This window comes from Jaculus jaculus, chromosome 10 (genome assembly GCF_020740685.1).
Source record: "Jaculus jaculus isolate mJacJac1 chromosome 10, mJacJac1.mat.Y.cur, whole genome shotgun sequence".
NCBI classification, from domain to species: Eukaryota; Metazoa; Chordata; class Mammalia; order Rodentia; family Dipodidae; genus Jaculus; species Jaculus jaculus.
In genome coordinates this window covers 103,977,701-103,992,931 of record NC_059111.1, presented here as the reverse complement: position 1 = coordinate 103,992,931, position 15,231 = coordinate 103,977,701, and the positions used below count along the sequence as shown (strand labels likewise).

At 48.3% G+C, this 15,231-nt stretch overlaps 1 protein-coding gene across 1 annotated transcript in view; it reads right to left on the bottom strand.

Annotated features, from left to right (window-relative positions):
- Clcn1 (chloride voltage-gated channel 1) overlaps positions 1-12,913 on the bottom strand; it is a 33,784-nt gene extending 20,871 nt beyond the window's left edge. The window contains exons 1-7 of the mRNA XM_004661145.2: positions 12,734-12,913; positions 6,541-6,664; positions 6,046-6,177; positions 5,389-5,517; positions 5,076-5,209; positions 3,632-3,709; positions 2,495-2,573 (exon numbers count right to left, since the gene is read on the bottom strand). Coding sequence (XP_004661202.2) covers positions 2,495-2,573; positions 3,632-3,709; positions 5,076-5,209; positions 5,389-5,517; positions 6,046-6,177; positions 6,541-6,664; positions 12,734-12,913 — 856 coding nt within the window. The remainder of the gene's footprint in view (positions 1-2,494; positions 2,574-3,631; positions 3,710-5,075; positions 5,210-5,388; positions 5,518-6,045; positions 6,178-6,540; positions 6,665-12,733) is intronic.
- Positions 12,914-15,231: the final 2,318 nt, after the last annotated feature.

Sequence of the window (15,231 nt, the reverse complement as noted above, 5' to 3'; positions counted from 1 at the left end):
CCCTGCAAAAGCAGTTTGGCGGGAAATGCTGTTAACAGTCATTTTGGGTATTCACAATGCATGTCAGCATCCCAGACGTTCTGATAACCTTTCTTTCCAGTGTATTTATTTTTAACTGCCTAATTACTCGAGCATTTCACACATTACACCTATTAACACCATAAAGAACTGTGTTCTATGAAGCACATTTGGGCAAATCCCAGCCAAGAGAACAAGCCTATTTTCTCATCATGCCTTCTGACGACCTCCATGACTCAGCCCTGTTCACCTGTCCAGACTCGTTCCTATGATCCTCTCCTGTTTCACCTACTGTAAATGGAGACCTTGACTTTACATGTTGTCCATTTTGTCCACAGCACCCTTTCTTCCTTGCAAATTCCTACTTATTATGTTTAAGCCAAATGCTATCTCTTTTGTAAAGCCTCAAAGGCTTCCGCTTTAAGGCAACCTTAAAGGCTCCCACCGTATTTTCCTTGGAACACCGCTGGGGCATTTACCTGGCTGTGGCGATCTGTGTGTCTGGCTCATCGAGCCCTCTGTGAGCATAGGATTGAGCCCAGTGCCTGGCACACAATATGGGAGCAAAAGGACATTTGCCAGTGCAGTAGGATACTGAGTTGTATTTCTTTTTGTAAAATTTTATTAATTTATTTTATGGGAGAAAAAGGGAGAGGGAATGAGAATGGGCATGTCACAGGGCCTCTACCCACTGCAAACAAACTCCAGCTGCATGAGCCATCTTATGCATCTGGCTTTACCGTGGGTCTTGGGGATTCGAATCTGGGTCATTAGGCAAGTGCCTTAACCACTGAGCCATCTATCCAGTTCCTGATTTATATTTCTTTCACCAGCATGAGGAGGTTAGGAGTTGCCTAGGCTGTGAATAAGTGATCTTAATACTAGCCTTTGTTTTTTTTTTTTTTTTTTTTTTTTTTCAAGGTAGAGTCTTCTTCAAGCCTAGGCTGACCTGGACCTGGAGTTCACTATGTAGTCTCAGGGTGGCCTTGAACTCATTGTGATCCTCCTACCTCTGCCTCCTGAGTGCTGGGATTAAAGGTGTGCCACCATGCCTGGATTAATGTTAGTTCTTTTTTTTTTCTTTCAGAGTTCTTCTATATTCATAAAAAAATCAAGCAGTGCCACCTGCAGATATGTTTGCTATTGGCCACTTAACAGAACAGCCTGAGTACAGCCCTCAACTTCCAAGTACCTAACAATTTTTCGTGTCAAGAGCAATGTTGTGTCTGTGACTCTCCTAAGGGCTCTGCCTTTCCCATACTCTACACAAGACCAAGAGAACCTTCCTCACTCATCTCAGAAATATCGCAGCTTCAGGGAGAACACACCCAAGAAACACATCCTGCCGTAAGAACACTCTTTTGACCTCTATTTGGAAGGCTAAGGGACAAATAAAGGCAGTGTGTGTAATGCAGGTGTGACTACTTAACGTGTGTAGAAATGCAAAGGCATTGCTGGTTCACGGCCAGGGGCTTGTGACTTGAATAGCTACAAGTGGCAACAGAAGTGCAAACTGGACGCTGGCCGAGCGCTTGCTCACTGACCTCCTCATGCTGCCGGCCTTGGCATGGTGGGAGCACAGGGAGGAGACGTTTCCATCAACTTTGAACTCTTACCCATACATCACTCCAGAGCCATGCCATTTTATGTATCCGGAGGACTCCTCCATGGAATGACTTCTTGTCCTAGTTGAAAATAAACCCCTAGCAGCTGGTCATTTAAAAAGCGTATGACCTTCCTGCAGCTGTATCCTTCAGTGATCAACCTGGTGTCTTTTTCATCCCCAGTGACTCCAGTGACTGACCCATAGACTCCTGTCCTGTTCATATAGCTAAAACTCAACTCTGATGAATAAACAGATAAGCTGCCTTTTGAGGCCATGTCCAAATGTTAGTAACCCGTGAGAGAGACCACTGTTTTCCTTAAATGTGTAGAAAGAGCTCAAGTGTAAATCGCAATCACACCAAGGAACAACTTTCTTTTAAAACTCTCACTTAAAGCTCATTGAAATTATTAATCTATATAAATTCCACCTAAATTACCTTGTCCTAACTAAAAGCCAACTTTTCTCTTGGAGAAGGAAGTACATAGAGTTTTCTGTTACAAGACATAACACACGAAGGGCAAAAGTATCCAGAAACAAAAACACATTTTAACGGAAGCCGGGGGGACCTCGAAGACTGCGGTTGCTCTGACCCCTGGCTGTGCACTTGCTGAGAGCACACCCTTGCTCCATTCTCTGGCCTTCTCTGTGACGTGCTTCTCGCTGTCACACGGCGTTGGGCAGAAACCCACGTAAAGTGGTTAGAACACAGCTAGGCATATAGTAAATGTTAAATGAAAGCTAATGGTTTCTGTTCTGGTAAGAAAACTGTAATTTAGTCCTAGCACTTGGTGAGACTGACAAAATCCAGTCAGTGAGAAGGCCAGGTTAGTGGGTTGATGCATTGGTATTGTGGGGAGGGGGGACACTTGCCTCCAAGTGGTGTGCCAAAACAGCAGCCGACCCCCACAGCACAGCCCACCGTCAGGATGTCAGTGTAATAGTATGGCTGCTACTAGGGAGAGACAGACAGACAGACAGTGGGAGGAGAAAGGTAAGGGCAAGGGGGGGGGGATGGAGAAAAGAAACGGGGCAGAATGAGAGGCTTACATCGCAGAGAATGACCGTGACCCTGCCACCCCCCCGCGTCTCCCCGGCTAGGAGAAATGCAGTGAGTTTGGCAAACAGGAAGTGACCTCATAAAGCTCAAGGCCAACAACAGAAATGGAACAAAAATGTTATGCAAATGAAAATCAGCAATCATGTCTATAGAGGGCTGAAGGGAAGCAGCAGTAGCCAAGAGGCAGGCAGGCAAGGACTCCGGGTAGCCAAGTACCAGTCAAGCCGGCCTAAGAGAACAGCCAGTCTTCACAAGAACACTCAGCCCTTCTGGAGGAGACAGATGGGCCCCTGGAGACCAGGGGCTGTACCCCGCAGTCAGTCACTCCCTGGATGCCGACCCAGCAGTCCCTGCAGCGAGTGTGGCCCCCTCTGCCCCGACGCTATGGCAGCCCCCCGACTTCCCCCTCCCAAGTCAGGCTCAGGCAATCCAGGTAGGGAGGAAGTGAGACTTGCCTCCGACGGGGGCTGCAAAGCAGCACCCCACGCCCACTGCACAGGCTGGCACCAGGAGGTCAAGCTGCCCAGGCACGGTCTGCAACAGAGAAGCACGACAGGCAAGGCGGATGGTAGCAACGTGGAAGCCAGAGTGGGGTGGGAGACAGGGCGAGGGACAAGGCGGATGGTAGGCCACAGGGAAACTAGCGGGTGGGAGGCGGGAAGCCCAGGAGGGCACGTGGAAGGGAACTGACAAGGGTCCACGCGGATTAGGACAGAGCATGCGCACAGGCCCAGCTCGGGGTGCCTTGCTGGGGCATGGCTCAGGAAGGGCTGGGCACCAACCAGAAGGACAGACAGAGGCACGCTGTGGCCAGGACAGAAGCCCGCGTCAGCGCTATGCTCCCTGAATTCAGCACCGCAGCTAGCCCCCCTCCCCAACCTGGCGCCCTGGGCATGCGCGGCTTCCTTCCACCAGCTGGCCCCTGCTGCGTGGCACCTTCTCGCCCTTACCTCGTAGACCCCACAGAACATGGACATAAACTTGCTGAGGACAGCGGCACATATGCTGGCGATGTGGACAAAAGGGCCCTGGAAGAGAGGAGCAGAGCTGGAACTCAGGTTAAGAGGTCTGGAGGGCAAGCATGGAGGCCTCGCTGAACTAGTATGTCCTGCCCTGGAGGAACCTCACTCCAAGAAGGAAGGGAGATGATAAAATCAGTGTCTTATCTCCACAGATAATGCCAAGGGCTAGGAAGCAAAAGCGAGGAGAGAGAGAGGATGGGGACATGGGCTTAGAGAAAGTTGGTCTGTGGCTGGCCAACTACAGCTGAGTTAGCGCCTTGATTGATTGCCTGAGCCTCCTGGGTGCCAGGGGAGGGAGTTGCAGGCAGAGGAGACGCGTGGCATGGTGGAAGGATGGGAAGAGAGCCACGTGAACCTAGCACAGGAATGGGCCAGGCTGAGGCTCCAGGCCTCAACGGAAGCAGCAGCCTTGCCTACGTTGAGAAGTGTTGATTTCATTAAGTGGTACAAAAAACTTCTTGAGAAGTTATTGACCAGAGGTCAGAAGTGACCCATTTCATGTCTGAAAGATGTCTGTGGCCACTGTGTGGAATATGGACAGTGGGGGGCAAAGTGTCTCTGTGAGGACCAAGGCTGAAGAAACCCTGAGATGCCACCTCGAGGAAGTACAGCCTCTTTGTACGTCTCTGAAACAACGGGAGGAGCCAGGCACGGTGGTTCACACCTGTAATTTCAGCTCTCAAGGGAGTGAGGTAGGAGATATGCCTTGAGTTCAAGGTCAGCCTGGACTATATAGCAAGTTCCAGGCTAGCCTGTGTTTCAGTGATATCCAGTCTCAAAATAGAGATAGACTTGCTGGCTCATGCCTCTAATACCAGCACTCAGGAGGCTGAGGTAGAAAGATCACCATGAGTTCATGGCTAGCCTGGATTAGAATGACTTCTAGATATACCTGGGCTAAAGTGAGACCCTTCCTTAATCAATCAATTAATCAACCACAAACAAACTAACAAAGGGATCAGCCTGAATTGAGTTTACCCCCCCAAAAACATTCTGGCACTCTGAAGGCATTTTGGTCGTCACGACTAGGGGTTGCTGGCATCAGGGTCAGAGTCAGAGATGCTGCTAACACCCCACAGTGTGCAGAGCAACCTACACCCCCAGCACAGAAGGACCCAACCCCACATGTCAACCATGACTGCCGTAGGCGTCCCAGCATTGCCATTCCTGCTATTATATCTTATACTAGGGTACAAGGACCTTCCAAGCTTTCTTCTTATGTTCCTCAGCCCTGGTGTAGTCCTGTCCCTTCCTGTCCACTTCTGTTCCCAAAGTACCCTTCTAGATTGTTCTCTCTCTGTGTCTCCCCTACCTCCCTACGTAACCCCTGATGGCACCTCTCCCATTCTGTGCCTCAGCTATGTAGACCTACCTCTTTCCCCACAGGGATGCCGCTGCCCAGCCCAGCGGTCAAGGCTACCACCTTGGCCACGAAGGCCTTGAGTGTGAGGTATTCCTTCAGGACAACCCCACGGAGGATTGTCTTCATTTCAGGGATGCCAGAGCCTAAAAAAGGGTCAGAACAGGTTCAAGTGTGAGGTGAAATAGGAGATGAACCTGGAAGTGGGAGTGGGGAGGGCCAGGAGGCAGCCACAGAAGACTGGAGAGGTTGGGCTGGTGGACAGGAGGTCACAGGGCAAGGTCTGCAGGAGACTAGATTGTGTGGTCTTATAGGAAGTTCTCACCAACAGCCTGGGGAGACACGAGATGGCAGAAGAGAGCGCTGAAGAGGACGAGGACAAGTGGGAAGGTGACCCAGACCAGGTACTGCAGGGGGATGTTGGGCTGCATCTGGGCATAGCTCCACTTGTAGGCTGCAGGAACACATGTGCATGTCAGTGAGTGTGTCTCACGCTAGCCTCGTGTCCACAGCCCCGGACAGCATGGGGGTGTGCTTTCATGCCCTGGGTGTCTCGTTTTCCCCAGTCCGGGGCACAGCTCTCTTTGTACATGTGGAAACTCTGAGCTGAAGGAGGGGACCTCTCTGCTCACGCTCCCCTGGCTGCGGTATAGCGGGCTGTGCTCTGTGAGTCACGGGTGAGTACGAAGCTGTACTTAGCCTGGCTACAGGTTTGCCCGCAACCAAGGGTTTCCTGGGATGTGGGACTTTCAGCGCTGAAAATGGGAAGATTCCAGGGACACTGGGGCAAGCAAGCCATTAATTTAGGGGCACTCACAGCTGGGGGTGGGAGATCTGGGTCTCGTTTGGGGCCACAGCCACACACCCCCCCAAGCACTCATGCAGTATCCTTGCCCCAAACACACCTAACATGCCTCAGGCAGAAACTCAGAAACAGTCTCCACATGGAGGAGGCTGAGGGCAGCAGACCACCCGGACCTACCCTGAAGGGTCTTGGCACTGACATAGTCCATGCACCAGCTGACCAGAGCCATCAGTAGGCCCAGGAGCACGAGAAAGATCCAGTCTTCCCCCAGCTGCCTTCTGATCACGCGTTCCAGGCGCTGGACACAATCTGGGAAGAGGGCAGGGTAAACAAAGAGGAAAGCAGCTCCCCATCACTAGCTTGGGGCGTGGCCGGAGAGGGTGGGGGAGTTGTCCACACGTGTTAACGCTGGCTCTCTTTCCATCTCTGCCGGTTGCTACCCCGTCCTTTTGGAAAATGCCCCTCTCCACCCCCCCCAACACGCACATCTCCCACAAGCACATGCATTCTCAATCTAAAACTTGCTTCTTGTGGTTGGGGAAGGAACCGTAGGGAACAAGGCAAAGTATGAAGGAGGTGTGTGTGTTTTAGGCACAATGGAAATCCAAGTTATTCTACTAATCCCTGTACCTCCTTCTATTCCAGATTCTTTTATTCCTCAGTCCCCATCACCTTGACATTTAGAATAGTGGTCCTCATCCGTCCTGTCCAAGGAAGAGCTGGAGCCCATCTTCTTGGGCATTGCTCTGTTCTTGTGCTCCTTGTCTGAATAAGGTACTTTGTGATGCCCATATATCTGTATGGAAGGAGAATGGTCAGTGTCTGTCTTGAGTGTTTAAAAAAACACAGAAGTCAGGCGTGGTGGTGCATGTCTTTAAAGCCAGAAACCGGGAGACTGAGGTAGGAGGATCGCCGTGAGTTTGAGGCCAGCCTGAGAGTATGCAGAAGAAGGAGGAGGAGGAGGAGATGAAGAAGAAGATACAGAACCCAGCATTGTGGTGCATGCCTCTAATCCCCACACTTAGGAAGCAGAGGTAGGAGGAGTGCTATGAATTTGAGGCCAGTCTGGGATTACAGAGTGAGTTCCAGATTAGCCTGGGTTTAGAGTGAGACCCTGCCTTGAAGAAAAATAAATACAGAGGGCATCATGCTCAGAGAAGAAGAGTTCTTTTGGGCTGTGGACATTGAGGACAGAGTACTTTGTGGTCCTCCTGCCCTCCCCTCTCTCTTCACATGTTTCTTGTTTTGTTTTGTTTTTCCTCTGTCCTTCCATCCTCATTTTTTTTTTTTGTAAACCAATGCGTTTATTGGGTTTAAAAAATTTTATTGACAACTTTTATAATTATAGACAATAAACTTTGATAATTCCCTCCACCCTCACTTTCCCCTTTGCAACTCCACTCTCCGTCATATCCCCTCCCCCTCTCAGTCTCTTTCATTATCTTTTCCTCTTATTATGATGGTCTTAGGTAGGTAGTGCCAGGCACTGCAAGGTCATGGGTATCCAGGCCATTTTGTGTCTGGAGGCATGCATTATAAGCAGTCCTACCCTTTCTTTGGCTCTTACATTCTTTCCACCACCTCTTCCACAATGAATTCTGAACCTTGGAAGGTGTGATAGAGATGTTTCAGTGCTGAGCACTCCTCTGTCACTTCTTCTCGGCACTATGGTGTATTTTTTAAATTTAATTTTATTTTTCTTTTCACAATTTTTTTAAAATTTATTTATTTATTTATTTGAGAGCGACAGACACAGAGAGAAAGACAGATAGAGGGAGAGAGAGAGAATGGGCGCTCCAGGGCTTCCAGCCTCTGCAAATGAACTCCAGATGTGTGCGCCCCCTTGTGCATCTGGCTAACGTGGGACCTGGGAAACCGAGCCTCGAACCGGGGTCCTTAGGCTTCACAGGCAAGCGCTTAACCACTAAGCCATCTCTCCAGCCCTCTTTTCACAATTTTTATTAACATTTTCCATGATTATAAAAAGTATCCCACGGTAATACCCTCCATCCCCCTCCCTGCGCTTTCCCCTTTGAAATTCCATTCTCCATCATATTACCTCCCCATCTCAATCATTGTAGTTACATATATACAATATCAGCCTATTAAGTATGCTCCTCCCTTCCTTTCTCTTCCCTTTATATCTCCTTTTTATCTTACTGGCCTCTGCTACTAAGTATTTTCCTTCTCACACAGAAGCCCAATCATCAGTACCTAGGATCCACATATGAGGGAGAACATGTGGCACTTGGCTTTCTGGGCCTGGGTTACCTCACTTAGTATAATCCTTTCCAGATCCATCCATTTTTCTGCAAATTTCATAACTTAATTTTTCTTTACCTCTGAGTAGAACTCCATTGTATAAATGTGCCACATCTTCATTATCCACTCATCAGTTGAGGGACATCTAGGCTGGTTCCATTTCCCAGCTATTATAAATTGAGCAGCAATAAACATGGTTGAGCACGTACTTCTAAGGAAATGAGATGAGTCCTTCGGATATATGCCTAGGAGTGCTATAGCTTGGTCATATGGTAGATCAATCTTTTGCTGTTTTAGGAACCTCCACATTGATTTCCACAATGGCTGGACCAGATTGCATTCCTACCAGCAGTGTAGAAGGGTTCCTCTTTTTCCACATCCCCACCAACATTTATGATCACTTATTTTCATGATGGTAGCCAATCTGACAGGAGTGAGATGGAATCTCAATGTAGTTTTAATCTGTATTTCCATGATGACTAGTGATGTAGAACATCTTTTTAGATGCTTATATGCCATTTGTATTTCTTCCTTTGAGAATGCTCCATTTAGCTCCATAGCCCATTTTTTGATTGGCTTGTTTGATTCCTTATTATTTAACTTTTTGAGGTCTTTGTATATCCTAGATATTAATCCTCTATCAGATATATATCTGGTGAAGATTTTTTCCCCATTCTGTAGGTTGCCTCTATGCTTTTTTTCACTGTGTCCTTTGCAGTGCAAAATGTTTGTAATTTCATGAGGTCCCAGTGATTAATCTGTGGTTTTATTGCCTGAGCAATTGCGGTTGTATTCAGAAAGTCTTTGCCAAGACCAATATGTTAAAGGGTTTCCCCTACTTTTTCCTCTAGCAGTTTCAGAGTTTCAGGTCTAATGTTAAGGTCTTTAATCCATTTGGACTTAATTCTTGTGCATGGAGAGAGAGAAGAATCTATTTTCATCCTTCTGCAGATATATATCCAGTTTTCCCAACACCACTTGCTGAAGAGGCTGTCTTTTCTCCAATGAGTATTTTTGGCATTTTTATCAAATATCAGGTGGCTATAGCTACCTGGACTTACATCTGGGTCCTCTATTCTGTTCCACTGATTCACATGTCTGTTTTGTGCCAGTACCACACTGTTTTTGTTACTATGGCTCTGTAGTATAGGTTAAAATCAGGTATGGTGATACCACCAGCCTTATTTTTGTTGCTCAGTATTATTTTAGATATTCGAGGTTTTAGTGATTCCAAATGGATTTTTGGATTGTTTTTTCTATTTCCATGAAGAATGCCTTTGGGATTTTGATAGGGATTGCACTAAATGTGTAGATTGCTTTTGGTAAGATTGCCATTTTCACAATATTGATTCTTCCAATCCAGGAACAAGGTCCATCCCCATTCTTTATTCCAGTCAGTATGAAATAAGAGTTTGGGGACTCTTTCCCAATACACCAATATGCCAATGCACCAACAAATTTAGGGTACCCCAGATTCTTGTCTTACGAATTTAAAGAATTAAAATCCATAGACTACAGAGTAAGGTTTAGAGAGCCTTTATTAGATTAAGAAAAGGAGAGAGGAGACAGGGGGGGATAGAAAGCCTATGTGGGATTGTGGGGGGCTTACCAGGACCTGGAAGTTTAGGCAGCAATAAGAGAGACCTCCCACCTGGTAAGCAGTTACTTACAACCTTACTGTGGTGGGCCTCACCTTCAGGCTCAGGTGAGCCAGAGCGAGGGGCTGATCAGTCTGGGATAGAGGCTAGCTCACAAAGAGGTCGGCCATGAAGCCAAGGTTTTCGGGCTGAGCTTAACCACAGTGCTAGGGTCAGATTTAAATTTTAGAAAAGGGATACTTCCTCCTAGGAAGGACTCAGGTTGTTTATGGAAAAACAGATCTCTAGGTAATTCCTTTAGTCAAGAGATATGGAGAGGAGAGATCTCTTGATCTTTAATAAAGTAGAGATGGCAAGGTCAGACTTAAGGACATTTCTTTCTGCTTCTTTACATTCAGGTCCCAGCAACAAAGCTACCTGACTCTCTCTCAGTTCCTCAACCCAGATACAAGTTGGCCCACAGTGGCTTCATCAAAGAGGCTGATCTCTATTTGGAAGAAGAGGTAAAGAAAATTGTACTAAAACTGGGTATCCATATCAGGTGGGGTGCTACTTATGCTTTCTGTGTGTCTGTACTTAACCAGTACTCCCTGCCTTGTCTTCCTTCCTTTGCAGCCCAACTTGAACAGGGCCAGGCCAGAGTGGCCAAGCCCCCAGATGATCGTCTTGACTTTTCTTTCTTTCTGTTTTTTTTTTTTTTTGAGGCAAGCCCAACTGACTACCTTTTTTTTTCCTTTGGTTTTTTGAGGTAGGGTCTCACTCTAGCCCAGGCTGACCTAGAATTAACTATGGAGTCTCAGGGTGGCCCTGAACTCATGGCGATCCTCCTACCTCTGCCTTCCGAGCGCTGGGATTAAAGGCATGCTCCACCACGCCTGGCTCTGACTGCCTTTTTTTTTTTTATGAGAGTAAAAGAGAAAGAGAGAAAATTGGCATGCCAGGGCCTCTAGCCACTGCAGTCGAACTCCAGATGCATGCGCCCCCTTGTGTGCGTGTGCAACCTTGTGCTCTTGCGTTACTGTGTGTCTGGCTTATGTGGGACCTGAAGAGTCAAACATGAATCCTTAGGCTTTGCATGCAGGCGCTTTAACCGTTAAGCCATCTCTCCAGTCCCTTCCCCCTTTTTTGGCTTATGAAACATTTGCATCTTCAAGGGGCCCCTTAGCTCTTGCTGGCATTTTGTCATGGTGTGCCTGACTTCCCTGAGGCAGTTGGGTCCTCTATCAAGCTCAGAGAAAGGCCACTGATCTCACACTTCTCAGAGTTTGTAGGCACAGACAGGAACCAGATCTAAAAGGAAAGTCATTCTACTTCCCATATTCCATATCGAGGAAGGCAGATTTATGTTAGCATATATGTCTGTAAGGGGCATAGTCCACTGGCCACTCTGATCCTGCCTCATACCCCTACATTAACTTGTCCTATCGGTAAAGTGCTATAAATTTGCCAGTATGTGGAGGGCTGAGGGTAGAACTGGAAAGGAGCAATAAAACAATCCTGAGATAATATTGATGACTGCTGTATACTTGTACGTGAGGTTCATTATGCCATTTTCTCTTCTGCATATGACATTTTCCATCACAAAAGCTTGCCTGGGGAAATGGCTCGGCACTTAAGAACACTTGCTGCTTGTGGGAGGCCAACATGTTTGACTCCCTAGAACTGATGAAAATGGTGGGTGGGCCAAGAACATCTGCACCCAGTGTGCAGTGGAGTGGACATTGGAAAATTGCTGAGGCTTGCTGGCAGACAGCAGCTCTGGGTTGAGGGAGAGAGCTCATCTCAAGGAAACTCACACATAGGTGGTAAGAGGGCCCTTGACTTCTCTGGCACACACATCTGCACATGCCACATCCATACACAAAATAAAATCTTAAAAAAAAGGAAGACAAAAACTAACACCGAACCCTACTTGCTTTCAGGGTCCTGTGGATGCAGTCTGCTCCCCACACTAACTTGCCAGTCATTCTCACATCATGCTCCTCTGGCCAGCGCGTCCCCCAAACAGCACTTGGCTCGCATCGCCCCTCCTGCTCTGGAAACGACGAGCGCTGCGTGGGAATGAGCTGGCCCTGACGTCTACGACCGGTTCTCCAATAGGCCCCTCTCCCCACTGCCTGTAAACTACCCCTAGACCCAGGGAGAATGGAACCTCTTGACCCCAGTGTTGAGGTCTCCTGCATAGCCCATCCCTCGGGTTCTCAGCCCAACACCTGCAGGAGCTTGGCTCCATCAGTGACACCCCTTCTGGTCAGATCTCCCTCCTGTCCTGTCGCACTGCATTCTTTGAGAGAAAGGAGCACTTCGCTGTGGCCTGTAACTCTGCCAAGGCAATTTCACAACCTTTCCTTCCTCAGCCCATCCCCATTTTCCCCTCTCTTGAACATTGGTTGGCACCCTACTGGTGCCAGCTCTGTTGACCCCTTTCCGAGGCTTCATGCTCCGCAGAATGTTTTATTTTGTTCGCTTTCCCCTCAGGGCGAGGCCTCAGGTACACTTAGGCAGGCTCGCCCCCAAGCCGCATTCCCTTGCTCTGCTCGTTCTGACACTGGTCTGTGGCCACTGATGGTCCAGTGTGCTTCCCCTCTCCCCAGCTCCTTTCCTCTCCCTTCTGGAGAAGTGTTTGTGTAGGGGTGTGTTTGTCTGTGCTCTGCAGGACACTGACGGGGTCTGTGAGTGTGAGAGGGTATGAGACACCCGTAGCACGTGCAGCTCCTGTCCGAACCACTCTGGAGGTTATGTAAGCATGCCCCCCTCACGCACGTCCCTCTCTTGCTGGTTTCCCAGAAGGCTCAGTTCTTCTGTCAGTAAAGGCTTTGTGAACATGCGTACATGTCTCTATAAGTGCATACTTGGACCAAGCCTAGATCTTTGTCAGACTTTCATATTTTGAACACATTACCATGTACTTTAAGTTGAAAAATAATCACTGTACTCTAGTCTCGTGGGTAAGTTCCACCAATCCCTGATGTCCCTCCATTGCTGCCCTCCACCCGGGACTTTACCTGTGTGGGGTGAACGTTGTGCCGGGGATCTGTGTCCTTTCGGAGCCGGTGCTGAAGACCACCATTCTCTGAGGGCAGTCCATAGCTGGTACAGTGTTCGAAAGACATGTACTGGTACTGGGGGGCACTACCCCACCAGCTTTGCTCACTTCCATGCTGCTGGGACTGGGATCGCTCCATGGGTCCCCCCCCCAGCCCCAGCCAGGCCTTGGCCTGTTTGCCCCCACTCTCCTCACGGTGCAGTTCCTTAAGCCTCTGTTCTCACTTGTCCCCAAGGCGTCTGGGGCACCATGCCCACCTCCAGCTATTTATAGTTGCCTCTCCATCACATGACCCCCCCCTGCTGCCACATCTGATCTGCCTGGGGTCGAAGCAGGTGTGAGTGCAGTGTGGGGTTGGGGGTTGGGACGAGAACCTGTGGGACAGCCCCACAGGGAATCCCCTCCGCCAGCCAGCGGCATTGTCCTCTCCCGAGGAGACCTCCGGCTGCAGGCCACTGGTTCCTCTATAAATATCACTGGGACCAGGATGGGAAACAGACCGTATGCTGAGCTGAATCTTTCCTGTAGTCTGCCAGGGTAGACATGCCTCCTTGAGCATGTAGAAGGTGATAGGTGTGGTGGCACTGGATGAAGTCACTCAAAAGTCTGAGACCACTGGACAGGTAACTCACCTGGGAGAGTAACTGGCGTCTCTCTGCCATCTCTTTCTCTTGGACTCTTCCAGGCGAGGTTGGTATCTGTACAGGGCTCAGTCCTCATCTGGATCTGGAATGGTATGGCCACCCCATTCCTGGCTCTCTCCAAGCTCTCTGCCTGTCTGCCAGAGCCTGCTAATAACACTCTGGTACCATCTTCTGATCCCACCTTTATCACCCACTAGGTGTGGACTGCTGTGGGAAGCGGGGCTGACGGCCTTGAGTTCTGGAATAGCTCCCACTTCCCAGACTCATCACTGCCCGGTTCTAGGGGGAGGGATGGAACTTCCATTTAGACTGGGGTACCCACACATGACACCTCTCCCAAGGTTAGTTAGATAATAAGGGAGAAGAGGAAGTACGCCAAGGCCATTGGGAAGGTGGAGGCTGGGAGTGTTTCTCATTCCTGATGACCCCAACAAACCAAAAGGTGAGGAAGTAACCAATTCCCTTTTCTGGCCAATAAATAATATTTGACCAAGGTCGAAATGCTCCATCTGCCATTGTGCTGCTTAGGCATTCGTGCCTTCCCTATAAATTCCTCAGTGGAGAAGAAACTGAGGAAAACTCAAGTTTAGGATTCCTCAAGTGGGGTCCCTTCCAGGACAGCCCAGGTCTAGGAAGTGCAGGGTACAGACACCAAGCATCTGGTCTACTGTGTAATGTTAACCTACGCTAAATGGGATTGCTCGCAGCAAGTGGGAAGATGGATGCTAGTAAAAGAACCTTCTCCAGATGCTCAGCACCATGGTCACGAGGAAGTGCAGATCAAACCACAGAGGGGTCTGACAGTGGCAAGAGAAACTGACACAGGTCCTTACGGAAGACACTATGGGAATTCCTCCAAAAACTACACACAGAAGCTACCATAAAATCCAGTAATCCCAATCCTGGCTATCTATCCTGAGGAAAATAAACCATTATCTATCTCTAAGAGATATTTGTACTTTTGATCATGGCAGTATGACACTTAACAGCCAAGACATGTCAGATATATTCAAATACTGTGTGATCTCATTCCTATGTCGAATCTAAAATAGGACTCATAGAAAAGAGTAGAAAGGGGTAGTTGCCATTGACTGGACCAGGGGAGTGGGTAACAGGGAGACATTGGTCAAAGGGTACAATGTTTTCAATTATGAATTAAGTTCTGGAGATCCAACGCATATGGTGGTGATGTTCAGTAACACTGCACTGCATATTTGAAATTTGCTACAAGGGTAAATTCAAGGGTTATTACCACATAAGGGTAATAATGTAAGGTAATGGTTACCTACCTTGATTCCAGCGATCATTTCACATTGTAGGCATATACCAGTGTGTAAGGTTGCAAACTTCAACTGTGTACCATTTCTACTTGTCAACTATATACCTGTACAACTGAAACAAATAAACACCTTTCTAGCATCAGTCCTATGATCTCAAGGCTAAACAGTGCAGCCTACAAAAATGGTTGAGCGAGTAAAAGTTCTGTCTTTTCTGCAGACAGAAATGAAGGAGAGATCAAAGGATGGATGAGAAATGCAAGGAGTAATTTCCCAGTGAAGACATTAGTGCACCAAAGTGAGATTATGCTCTTGGAGAACTTCAGAGACAGTGATTTGTTTTCACCCACTTGTGGAGTTTGGCTCTCTGAGAAAACCACAGTCTGTAGGCAACTTAAAAATATTAGCCAGAGCAGGGCTTGGCGGTACACGCCTTTAATCCCAGCACTTGGGAGGCAGTGGTAGGAGGCTTGCTGTGAGTTCGAGGCCACCCTGAGATTACCTAGTGAATTCCAGGTCAGCCTGGGTTAGTGTGA